The sequence below is a fragment of the Acanthaster planci genome, linkage group LG08 (genome assembly GCF_054643075.1).
Source record: "Acanthaster planci isolate LZ-2023a linkage group LG08, COTS_SCS, whole genome shotgun sequence".
NCBI lineage: Eukaryota > Metazoa > Echinodermata > Asteroidea > Valvatida > Acanthasteridae > Acanthaster > Acanthaster planci.
This window is the reverse complement of record NC_141784.1, coordinates 8,319,311-8,333,116: the sequence shown is the minus strand read 5'-3', so window position 1 is coordinate 8,333,116 and position 13,806 is coordinate 8,319,311. Positions and strand designations below refer to the sequence as shown.

The 13,806-nt window shown below is 42.1% G+C and overlaps 1 protein-coding gene across 3 annotated transcripts in view; it reads left to right on the top strand.

Annotated features, from left to right (window-relative positions):
- rab27a (RAB27A, member RAS oncogene family) overlaps window positions 1-13,806 on the top strand; it is a 43,749-nt gene that overhangs the window by 23,345 nt on the left and 6,598 nt on the right. The window contains exons 1-4 of one of the 3 annotated variants that reach the window (XM_022249911.2): window positions 618-897; window positions 3,617-3,855; window positions 5,538-5,623; window positions 10,893-11,120. In XM_022249911.2, coding sequence (XP_022105603.1) covers window positions 3,667-3,855; window positions 5,538-5,623; window positions 10,893-11,120 — 503 coding nt within the window. In that variant the 5' untranslated portion in view covers window positions 618-897; window positions 3,617-3,666. Of the gene's footprint in view, window positions 1-617; window positions 898-2,832; window positions 2,996-3,616; window positions 3,856-5,537; window positions 5,624-10,892; window positions 11,121-13,806 lie in introns of those variants that run through there. The other 2 variants (XM_022249913.2, XM_022249910.2) reach the window with 2 other exon arrangements.

Sequence of the window (13,806 nt, the reverse complement as noted above, 5' to 3'; positions counted from 1 at the left end):
TGTGGGTGTAAACATCTAGTAACTGAAGTTATGAATTTTTGAAGAATTTTAAAAATGGAAAATCTTGAAAATCGCCCGGGAACTCGTCCCACATATGCAAATTCCACCTGGCAGGAAGTGGTTAAAGCAAAGCCTGTCAGAAAAATACATGTATATTGGAGCATGTGCGTCCGTTGTGCATGTACATGTACAAATTGTACATGTTTGCTTCAGCATGAAGTTGCCACTTTACAATGCAACGTTATGCCCATGCAAATGAATCGATCCATGTATACATGCACAGTGCATTTACATGTGTATATTGAAGACACCTGAACGACACGTTTGTGGAGTATGGCCCTTTCCTGGCTCTCAGTCTCCTTTCTTTTTCAAACTTCACCGATCTCCTTGACAAAAAAGATTATTGATTCATAAAAAGGTAATAATATCCAAGATGATATGTACATCTGTAAATTCTGGCTGCCGATGTCAGAGTTTGACCCACGTTCATGCATACGCATACTCTACCAGTATCTTTCAAACCACTACCCTCAATTTCTAATCATGTGACCAGACTGAGGGTAGTGATGCATAGAGTTGATACATATTACGCCTGCCTTCATGTATCCAGCAAACAAGTTTACTGGCACACGCATGTACAAGTAGTGTTACATTATAGAATCTTACCATCTGTTATGTATACTGTCTACTATGTTAAATAGACACCGAATGAGTGAGGTGCGTGTGTTTCCTCTACACTTGGGATAAAAGAACAATTCCAGGTGCTTCACTCCATCGACCTGACGGTTATTCTGGCTTATTTGTCATTGATTTCCTGTATAAAAGCAAATCGTCTAGCTTTTGGACAGCACGGAGGGACAATCTTAGGTCATACGGATGGCATCGTGTAATCATCATGTGAGTGTCTTACATTAAATTTGCAGGTACTGGGAATGGTTTTAGTTAGCTATCAGTTGTTGTGGAGATGACGTGAGAGGCCATTTATCGGTTAGTATTTCGGATTAAGCAGAAACTCAACATTCTTGAAGCTCTGCACTGCAAATCAGTTGCTGTAGGAACTTAATTAATGTCAGTGTGCAGGATGAAAGCAGTGTTTCTTGGATCTTAGCCTTTCAATATGCATGTTGGTCGGATGAGCCAATAATGTACATGTACATAGACAAAGTACATTGTTTAGCCAAAACCAGAAATGGGATGGAATTTTCACTGTCATTGGAACCTTGATTGATTTTATAATTTGTTAATGTGCCTGCACTTTTGTCCACTGCCAAACCAGCAAAATGCCATCTTCCTCTGTCTGCTTGCTTATGGCAGAAAAAAATATTTATGCACATGTGTAAGCATGTTTGTGAACATCATGTACGTACATGTAACTACATGTACATGTACACCTGTACATCACAACACTTTTCCTCGTGACTAAAAGTTGTGCAATATACATGTACATGTACCAGTACTCTACTGCTCGGATTTACATGTACATACATTGTACGTACATGTGTACATACACATGTGTACATTTCATACATGTATGTACAATGCACCATACAGCACACAAGCTCTGTTAATTGGTTATGCTGCTCAGTTGAAATAATTGATGTTCAAAATTGCCTGATGATAATGATAATTGCATGGTTATCTGTCTCATCAAGCAGTATAATGGAAACACCAAGGTTGCAACAAGCAAAGTGGAGCTGCTGTATGTATGCAAGATGGCGTTACATGCGCATGATGCATACATAATGTTCAATCAATGTGATAAAATCACTACTTTAAAAAAAGAGTTAAGGACCACTTTTTATTTTGTGCATACATGTACTTTTATCATATGAGATATTTTACTGCTGAAAATGTGCAGTCGATGTTTTGAACATTTTCAAATTTTCTTATTCCAATGAGGACACCATCTAGACAAAGAAAAAATGAAAGAACTGGACCCCATTCACTGCTTGGAAAAAAAATTGCAAGTTCTTAACTTCTTTTGGGCCAATTTCATATAGCTGCTTAAGCACAAAATTTGCTTCAGCATGAGAAAACCCTGCTTGATAAATGAGGTAACCAACCAAAACTCCATGTGATGTGTATTTTGGGGGGATTGTAGCTGTGTTTTGGTAGTTGTGTTTTGGTTATCATGACAATGACATAGAGTTTGAGCTGGTAACCTTTGTTTTTCACGCTTAAGCAGCTCTGTGAAATTAGCCCCTGCGGGCAGGGCTTATGTTTGTTGTGGCAAAATTGTATTCATTGTTCATGCAAGACCATGCATGATTGCATTAGACGATAAGTGGTCATGTGATACATGTGCATGAGGTACCGGTATAGCACTGACTGTAGGTGTACATGTACATGTACGGTACATGTACATGAGTGTGTACGGTTAATGGTGTGACAACTACATGTACCTGGTAAGTCATATTCAACATTGTACATGTACCGGTATGACCTGACCCTGATATAAAATGACCACACCGTACATTGTAAATGTGAATCCTAGAGTTAATATTATCTGAACATCCATCTCAGGACTGTCAAGTCCAAGTCTCAAGTGCTCACGTCTTGCAAGATGCATCCCATATGCTCCATCCTTATCTTTGCTATCTGTGGGCATGGAGCTGTACACAGTATGCAAATTAGAACCAGATCCCTGGGTATCGGTTTCACAATTTCAATGGCTCATGGGAGGGGGGGGCCTCTCATAGTCTTGTGTATCTTTCAATTTTACCGTGCTCGGTCTGTTTTGTTGAGAAGAGGAGCCAAGCCAGATTTGACATGTGATACTTCATACGTTGTGCGTAGAATTCACATACAGTAGAATCTAGTACACATTGAGTGTGTGACATGGCCAGTGGACAGATTGAATCAGTCTTGTTTTCCAGTCTCGGATGATCAACTTCCCGAAGCAAGTACCTGCTCCTGAACATAGGCACCATTGTATGGACTAGCTGCTGCCCGAATTCATTGCTCAGATCACAAGTCCAATCCTTGCAAACTCTGGGTAAATGTATACCTTTATGTAACCATCTACATGTACCCCCTGGTACATGTACTATGTACTGTACCTGTGCATTTTCTTTAGGATAGTTTGGTTTCCTACCGGTAGGTTAGGGTCAAATATACTGTACCGGGGTACGTGAACCGTAAGAACAGCAAGGTATTTTGTTTTGAATTGAGGAAATTTCTTGTTTTCGTGTTTGAACCCGAGCAGAACAGGCCAGGAACACTCATGTGTGGCACCAGGTAGTAAGTACATGTACATGTGTACTATACGTGCATTGTGTACATTGTGCACCTGTCACGCCTTTATTGGTACATACATGTACATGTACAGGTACATCTATGTGTTGCTACGGTATATTTTAGTGTGTATGTAGTGTAGGTGCCTAGCAGAGTGCATGTACCAGTACTGTAAGGAATTGCATTTCATCCTGCAGTATTTGATACTGTGCAGTGCATTGTCAGGTACAAATTTAATTTACCTGTACAAGCACATTGCAACAACCATGAATTTACCAACTGGTGCCCCAAAACAGTGACTATCCATTACAGTCCAAGGTTATTGAGCCCTACATACGTGCATTAAATGCTCTTTATTTTTTTCTCTATAAATCCACCACAGATCTCTCAGCTGTAGCAACCACACACCCCCTCCCTTCTCCCTTCCCATCCATGGGTGACTCCACAACGGTGTCCCCATCGTCCAACACGATGGGCAGCGAGTACGATTACCTCATCAAGTTCCTGGCGCTGGGCGACTCCGGGGTGGGCAAGACTAGCTTTCTCTACCAGTACACAGACGGCACCTTCAACTCCAAGTTCATCTCCACCGTGGGAATCGACTTCAGGGAAAAGCGCGTGGTGAGTTTCCTACTGTGCGATTTTTTTTTGCATGGACACGACGCGAGGGGGAGTGGGGCTGATGGGCCCAAGGGGCCCCTCTGGGACCTAAGTGGCTCAGTGAGGTATCGGGTAAACAACATGATCTTACTTCGTGTTTTGAAGGCATAGTAGCCCCCTTTCGGCTGCCTCCCGTGGTTCATCACAGCTCTCTAGTCCATTGTACATTGTAGATAAACTGCCACAGCCGATCCTTCTGTGTAAATGAGAGGGGAGGGAGAAGGTAAACCCGTTTTCCTGCTACACGTACATGTACCTTGGTGTCATACTGGTGCAGATGCACGAACACACACTTGTAGTTTCTGCTTTTGGACATACAGCCCTTAACCCTAACCTTCCCCAACCACACAGAATTAAACAGTAGTAAAGTATTTAATTCTGTGGGGATAGGTCTGGTAGGCCCATAACAGCTGGCTTTTGCATTGGGTTTGGCATACCTCAGAAAAACAAAGTCCAACAGCCAACAGTGAATGGAGGTTAGGGCCAGCAACCATTGGGGGGTTAGGGTTAACAAACAACTTGACCAAAAGTACTGTAATTCATTTATGTACATGTACATTGTACATATTGTTCATGCGGTATGTGCTCTCAGTATTATGTACATGTACATGTACCACTACTGTGTACATGTACCAATAAATGACATGTACCCAGTATAATACTCGCATTACTGTAACGATACTCCAACAGCAGAATACCTTTACTTTGTGTCTGCCTTCCCCACCCTTCCTTAAATCTCTACCAGTACATGATTCTATCCCCCACTAGTGCCACAGGTAGACTTTGTACACTGTAGCGCAGTGCATCCTAATTTTATGGTTCAAGGGGGTGCACTGCACTATTTTGGATATACCTGTACAGCGACTGAGGAGAGGTTCCATGGCCCAAAATGCTCCCAAATCTGAAGAGTTCACCTGCAGCTACATGTACATGTACTGTGCGTAGCCTGTAGCACTCCTCAATCTACATGTACACGTACTTGTATCGGTACCTGTACATTTTTCGTACATGGGTCATTCCTCGAAGTACGGGCACAGTTTGTGACGGCGTCCCTTGTTACATCAGTGAAAATAGACATCTTTTTTCCCTGCATGTGGATTCTAAATTGACAAATCTAATCTGATTCTAAATCTTGCTTGGTTCTTGTAGTGGTGTGCTTCATCTTTGCTGAATAATAATGGCTTAATCTGTTGTAATGTGAAAATAATTGCGGAGAGTCGAGTGAGTCACATACTGAATTCTACAATCTGACATGCTGTACACGTATGTAGAATACATGTACATACATATACAGTACATGCAGATGAAAATTGGCATTCTACCATTGAATCTATGGGCAACGGGACCGGGAGGGGGATGGATTTTCGTCATGTACATGTACGTGAACTGTATGTACATGTAAATGGGTCAGTCTATGGTGGCATTGCTGCCCTTCTTTCCGTACCAAGTGTCAACTGTTCCTGTTGCAGGAGGCAAAGTGTTCCCACTTTGGCTGTGAGAAAGTACATTGTAAAATAAATGAACCGGACTCTAAGGGTTGAAGTATTAACTCAGTTCCACTGCTGTACCGGTACTTGGCACCCTTGTCAGAATGATGGATGTGATAACACCGATGTGTTTATTATATGTGTCTTACCACACAGATGCACAGGCCCAAAGGTGTCGCAGACAACATGAGCAGAGGGCAGCGCGTGCACCTGCAGTTGTGGGACACGGCCGGCCAAGAAAGGTAATCACTCTTACCCGGGAAATGAGAGCAGCCAAAGTCTATGCATACCAATTAGTGGGGGGGGAGCAAGTTGTTAAGAGGGCTTAGGCTATAAAAATTCATGCAGTGCTTTGTGGGAGAGGGGCTGCTGCAGGATATCCTACACTGTTTCATTATGCTTGGTGTCTTTACCAAGACCCCACAGGCAATCTTTGCCAAGATGGTTTGCTGAGGAGGCCACCTGTCATATCTGTAGCACCTGCCTGTGTCGTGAATATTGCTAGGTGGCATAATCTGAGTGACAGGTGTAAGCAAAAACCACGGGTGACCAGTGCTTATAAAAGGTCAACGACCATATTATATGTGATACTTGCTGCTAAGGAGCCTGTATTCAGCTCAGGTGCATATGGTCTGGAATGTTGCCTGTTGGGAAAAACTGGTCCTCTGCAAACAGGCACGTTACTCCTCATCATACATTGTATTTTCAGATCTTTTTGAAAACCTCAGGATTCAAAGAGGGTTTTTAGTCAATTGTGTTTTACTACTTTGTTACTCAAAGCACTCATGCTTTGCTGGCTGTAAAGTTATATTTTCATATATTTTCGATTCAAGTCACCATCCCCCATCTCGCCCTTGTTTCAAGGATTTTAACAACCAAATTGTTCTTGCATACATGTACATGTACATCTACTGCACATACCGGTACATGTATAGTACATGTACAGTGTCTATCCACAAAGCAAATTGGCAGAAGATTTAAACATCTTGAGTCCACCTCGTGAAGCCTCTAAGACAAGTGTGAACCAAAGTACATGTGTACATGTAGGCCTGAGCTTAGCCTTTAGTCAAGGTGCAGGTTTGTATCCATACTTTGCATGTAATATGAACTGGACTTGTACCAATGTAATACACAAGTGTTGTTCATGTAGTTCAAGGCATGAGATATTGTGGAAAGATTTTCTGAAATTATTCTGGCCAATTAAATTTCATGGAGAGAAAAGCACATTATGTACGGTAATTCTTTGTCAGATGAGCCTACTAATGCTAGCTCGAAGAGGAGAGGGGTTGAAACAGTATTGTAGCAGCTGTTCTCCATTTGCATGCATGGACATGTTCACGTACAGACAATACATGTATGTCCCTGTGTAGTCCCAGTGCATGAATAAGGTGAATAGGGAATGATCAGCCTCCAACGACAGTTATAATTCTGTATCATTATTACTAATGAACGAATCTCGCGAAGCTCTAAATTGAAGTTGTCTCCGACTGCCTGAAGCTCCCACCATCATTTCGGTGCCGCGGAAAAATAATACCCCGAGCAGTCGTTCTCGCACGGGGCCCCATCTGGTGCAGGAAAGGTTAATTGCTAGCATCAAGAACATGTACAATGTTATCACCGTGCCATGCTCACTGGCAGTACATACAGCTCCACATCATCGGGGGAACCTGAAATTGTGGCAAAGCCTCCATCTCCCCCCACCCCCACCCCCGGGGAACAGACAGCCTAAACTGATGATCAGTGGTTGCGATTGGGAAATTGGTCTGACGGAGCACGAGGACTCAGATTATGATTTGGTTGCGGGGAGGGGGGTGAGGGGAGACTGAGCCAGTGTTAGCTGCAGAGATGGGCAGGGAGCAGAATAGCTTGTGAAAACAGTGATCTGGTGTGAGTAAACACTAAATAGTTGCACAAAGCGATCAGCCAAATTTTGATGTACATGTACATGTATGTAGATTTCCTTGGTATTCAGGAGTGGTGTGATCGGCCGTAGCACTGCAGTTGACAAAATGGGAACTGGAAATTAAGTACCTGTATTCATTCTCTAAAATCTTGGCGTGGAGCATTCCTACCGTACTGTACATGTTACTATTTTGGAAATTTCAATGTCTGTACATGTACATGTACATTGCTCCTATTCTTCGTCTGTTTACCTTTCAAAGGACATCAGCCTCCTTGAAAGTTACCAGTCGTAGTGGCTGGGCTCTGCTTAGTCTTCAGTCTCTACAAGATATCCTCCCAAAACCTGTCGGTGGAATTAAAGGATAGTGGGCTCTGATACCATACATGTACATGTACTGGTAAATGTACATTATACATGTACATGCATTGTACATTGTATGCAGGTTTAATGTTGGGAGACAGGTACAGATGCATGCACCTGTATTACTATCTGGTTACCGTACAGGTACCAGGGTATGTGAAGGACTGACATGATTGAGATGGACCTTTTCAAGATGAGCAATTTGCACTGTGCCTGTATTCAGAGGCTTCTGTGCAGTTAATTATTTTGCGTGCATTGTTACGTGTATTTGTGGGTCCAAGGTTGCAAGAAATGGGAGGGAGCTCTGACACTCATGAAGTTAAATGTAAGCACATGGACTCTCATGTGTACTGTAATGTGGCAACAGACTGGCAGTGTTTCAGGAAAACAGTTGTGAGCGCTGCTGAGAAAGGAGAGAGAATTGGACAAATTCCTGAATGGTTGTTCCCCTTCATCTTTTCTATTTGCCCATCAACTGCCCACTACACGTACCCTGAACTGGCTGACTTACATTGTACATGTATCAAAGAATGGCCACTTTACTCTTATCTGAAAAATTTGTCAGATCCATCTAATTGTACATATGTGTATTTCATGAGTGAAAAGGCAACTACCCCCGTAAATGTCTCAAAGCCTGTGAGTATGCATGTACGCCCACATCTGAAATAGTAAATTTTCAGACGCATATTTGAATGCAAATTCCACACAACAGGTAAAGCATGCTTGTTGCACCCGGCCCCACATTCTTCTTGAGTGAAATAGAGAGCCTCTTTCTGTCTTTACTCCTATAACTTCAGCAGCACGATCCTGTCTGAACACTTAGAGCACCGATGGCAGAACAATTTCCAATTAAGGGGGGGGGGAGACAGACCATCAGGCATCAGTCATTTAATTGGCTGATCCATTTAGCCCCACCCCATTATACAGGGTAGGACCTGCAAAAGTAGGAGGCCATCCCTCTCCCGCCCAAAAGGGTAGGGGAGCCACTGTCCTCCCTTTCCCACCTTCCGCTTCCGTGGCCGTGGTGCAGTGACTCGGGGCCCCCAAACCAGTGAACAAATCAGACATACATGTACATGTACATACATGTACACAGGTCTGTCATGTCAGTAATACACTAGTTACACCTGTAGACCATGTACAGTGTAGTGTGTAACATGTACATGTACAGTACACATGGACAGTATACATGTTTTGGCTTTGCTGCGGTACATAAATTCTAAACTTGAGCATTGTATTCATGAATATACAATGTGGTTAGTACAGTGATAAATCCTAAATCACAGGCAAGTTGGAGGAAAAGTAGGGGGAAGAAAAACCCTGGGGTAAAGGACCAGCCAGACTTCTATGGTACATTTACAGATGTGTAGTAATGGGATACAGTGTAGTGCATGTAGGTGAGACTGTCCCTGATGTGCTGAAATATGGTGCCTTGTGGAGACCCAGAAGAATGGGTTGAATAGGTCTCCACAAGGAATTTCTAAAGGTGAATAGGTTCCCACAAGGATTTCACAAAACTGATATTTGGAAATTGCTCAAAAAGGAGAAATTTTTAATGCGTAAGAATCCATCCCAAATTGAAGTGTTTCATACAAGGGACATTCGGTCGAAATTTCAGTCCAGGTGAGAGATTCATGTTGAAATGGGAGCATTTTGAAAACATTGTTTCACACGCGACCGCATTAGTACTGGAGAACAAAGCCAAATCTCCACAAGGATACAAATTTCGGAATACATGTGTTGAGGGGACATAGCACATTGGGGACACAAAAACATTGAATTTTTCCCTGTATTATTGTAACTACAGTATATGTTGATGTACATGTACATGTATTGTTCAGCATGTGAGTTGTAGTCCGTATGTACATGTACATGTAGCTACCAGTATGGTGCCACTCTACCAGTACATGTACCGTATGTGTACCAGTACTCCCAGTGCCACCAACGCCGCTTTTCACTGTACTGGGTACCAGTATGCAGTGTCCAGTGCTATCACTTTACTGTACTGGGTACCAGTATGCAGTGTCCAGTGCTATCACTTCACTGTACTGGGTACCGGTATGCAGTGTCCAGTGCTATAACTTAACACGTATACATGTACTTCATACTCAGGACATACTGGTGTGCATGCTGCTAAAAGAAAATAAAACCTGGATCTTGACAAGGCAATGTGAGGAATTCTGCAAGTGTCTGTGCTTGTCACCTTTCATCATGCTCATCAAATTTATTTTCCTCTAAAATAAATAATTCCTCTCGTCTGTGGGCAAACATTATCGGGGGCAGTATTTCATTCCTCATTGCTTTTATTGTGTGCGGTTGTACGGTATATTACCCTGTACCTGTTAGATTGGCATGCATTAGTTGCCACCTGAGGAAATAGACTTGCGGGGTTTATTACTCATGTTCATCGCCTATAAAAATTGACTTGTCTTGTTTTCCGAAACTGGATGAATACATGTACGTGTACACCATACACGTATACATACATGTACATGTAGGTTCAATCCGGACTTACATGTAGGCCTTGTCCAAAATGGGCTTCCAGAGCTACGGCTAGGTCTATTGTCTGCACGTCTCTATGCATTTCCAATGGAGCGAAGACCTAGTCCTTCTTGTACATGTAAATGTACCGGTAGCTCTAGACAAGAGATTCGGATGCAGCTTCAGTTTGAGCCAGACTTCAGCATGTGGGATCTTGATGGTTAGAGAATCACAAAGTTGGACTTTGGGACTTTGGTTTTACATGTATGTCCAAGAGCATGATGTCTCACCATTAATGTTTAAAAAGGATATTCTAGTCAAGTGTAGGCTTCAGGTGCAGCTCAACTACATGTATGTACAAGCCAATTCTTCAAGGTTTTGGAAGGTTTTGCATAACTGCTGTTTTGTCTTAGACATTGTTTTTGATGCCAGAGTTATTGAGATAGTGTTCAGTCCATAATAAAAAAAAATGTTTGATATCATGTACAGTACATGTGTTGTATTGAATGATGAAGCCCAAGCTGGGAGACATGGTGGAGATTTTGGTAAAACCCTCTTGTGGAATCAAGTGATAATCAAGACTTTTTTGCTGTAACCGGAGCATTCGGAGCATGGCCAAGGATTGAACTATCGTACTGAAGCACTGTGTATTGTTACAGAGCAAAGTTCTAATTTTACACGTACACATGTATAGAGCACATTATTAAAGTGCAATGTATGTAAATTGACAAACCTTCTTGTACTGCTATCATTCCACTCCCCCAAAGGTTTCGAAGCCTAACAACTGCGTTCTTCCGCGACGCCATGGGTTTCCTCCTCCTGTTTGACCTCACTAATGAGCAGTCCTTCATCAACATCCGCAACTGGATGACACAGCTGCAGATGCACGCCTACTGTGAGAACCCTGACATTGTGCTATGCGGCAACAAGTCAGACCTGGAGGAGAATCGAGCCATCTCGGATGAGAGAGCCAAGGAAATGGCAGAAAAGTACGGGTAAGTTGCCGGCAAGAGCTGTTGTTGTGAATACATGGTACATTAATACTCCTACTTTTGAAACAGTCACAGACAATAACACCAGGGAAAAGGACAACAGGGAAGAAAACGATGGATACTGGAAAATGATTCTAGAGTTCTGAAGTTCCACTGTCAATTTTGTAAGAATTCTTTGCTACAGTAGTTTGAAAAATTGATTGAATGAACAATCGTTCTTGGCTACCTGCCATGCATTTTCTTTCAGAGTAAAATGTGATAGTTTGTCTCGGTTTTGTTAAGAAACCGAAAGGGAAGTCCTAAGCATTTGAAAAAAAAGGGAGAAACATAATGTTGGGAATCCGTTTTGTTGCCTAAATGTAACTTCCCAGAAAACGTGGCTGTGGAGTTTGAGTAAAGTGCATGTACAAAATGCCATGACAAATTCCTAGTACATCATGACCTTTTAAAATTTCAGTGGGAAGAAAAAGGCAAAGATCAGAGATGCCTCTCCTTGCCCCTATTGATCCACCACCTGCCTCTGTCAATCCAAGAGTATCAACTGGCTGCAAAATGATTATTTCCAGTCTCCTGGTACCATGGAAACTAGAGACTCAATCATTTTTTGCCTTTTACATGTACGTGTAAGTGTAGCCAGGAGGCTTGGAACAGCGACAGTTTTGATCTCTGTCGTGGTACATGTAGCTCCAGATCGCATTGATGCAGATGCAGTGGGAAAATAGGAGGCCATGCAGTTAGCAATTTGAACAATCTTGAATCCAATTTTAAAACTGCATGGCACTATTTAGCGATGCAATGTGCGATACAGCTTTCAAACTTGTCTTTAGTCTAGCGTAGAACAAGCATGTGTCCTTCTGATCCATTTTGTCAGTGAAGCCACTGCCTAACAGTGAAAAAACCTCAGCAACTGTCTTCAGTATTCAGCACACGATGCAGTCAACATCATAACATCAACACCAAAGAAAGCATGCGAGAAGGAAAGCTCCCAGATACATTTAGAGCATTTACAAGTTTTAAATACAAGACCAACTCTGTTTCCCTCTGGTCCCCTCTCTAGGGTGGGAATCTTTCCATATCATCAAACAGTGATATCGTTTATTACACGATTGTATGGGTATAGAAGCTAAACATGTATTTTAAATGATACGGTGGCAGGATTCCCAGTTGATCTAGCAATTTGGGCAGCTTTCAGATATCGTTCCATATTGAATAACAAACGCGTCATTTTGCATACCCGCGGGGCTACTGCAGCGCTTGCGCTGACCATGTAGAAACCAAACACTTTTTGGCCTCTGCACAGCTGCGGGGCCACTAAAGAGTGGAACAGTTCTTGAATCACTTTGCACTGGCTCCAAGTAGGCATTTAAACAGACAGATCTGCATTATCCATATAGTCAGACAGTTGCGCATGGGCTTGGGCTTGTGGGGAGTGCCAGCAACAGCTGACGCATGAACCAGTTCAGTATTCCAACAGCCCATGCCCAAACTGAAGTGCATCCAAGGCTATTTAGGAACAACAACAGTTCCATGCAGTAGTCTGTCATGTCAGTACAGCCATAGGCAGACTTACATTGAACGCGTGTGCTTTGTTCCCGAAAGACCTTGCCTTTATGAAATACCGAACTGACTCTGAGGTGATCAGTACAATGCTTTGATCATGTTAGCTTTAATGAACTTGTCAGTTGGTTATTTGTAATACCGGTAGTTAATTAATTTGTCGTGCTTCTTTACAGATTTTGATTTCCATGGAAAGTTTTAAAACAGATATGATGCCAACTTAGAGTGATTCTCTGGGTTGATTGCTAGGAAAAATCCTGGTAATGTCTTGTCCCATTTTATTACTTTAGGTCATTTTGCATCAAGTTGGAAGTTATTAATTATTAGTGTTTAACATATTTTGAATTTTCAATAAAAGACTGACTAATAGATTGCTACACATACTTTGCTAACACAAAAAAAGTTTTAAAGCAAATTTGCTCTCCAGAATCGTGGAATGAAGTCTTTCACTAGAAAAATCAAAGTAACTCATAAAATGAATACATGTTCCTAAAGACAAAAGATTACTAAAATAGTGAGCTTAACGAGAATCTGGTTGGATATTGAAATATCCTACTGTATGTGATACATGTACATGGACACGCATTTTCTTTGTCTCACAACAGGTACGGGGTAACTCATTAAGGCAACACCAGGTTGTTGGACACTGATGGGCCAATTTTCTCATCAGATTTCCCCATTTCTCATAATGAAACAGATTCATTTCCTTCGTCCCTTGTTCCATACATGTACCTGGTCTCACCTTTATCACACACATTGCACTCTGCCTTTGGCAATGGGATTGGATTACAATTAATGGATATATCCCATATCTTGCCCATTTGATCAAGGTACATGTACAAATGTACAGGTACTCATATACATGTATAATGTACTGTATAGTCTACAATAATCTTGCAAGGTTGGTTTTTCTGACAGGTTTGTTGGTTGGCTCTGTTGGTATCATCTGACAGGCTGGGCAGGCCTCACTGGACAAGCAGTATGGAACCTATTCGAAGCTCTGTCAGCTTGAATACATAGGAATAAAGAAACCTACTCATAGCATTATTTCTCACCTGCACAAAAAGAGAAGCAAATTTGCAGCACAGGTGGTTCTTTGAGCTTAGGCTAGCGATCTGTATTGATGGGGGGG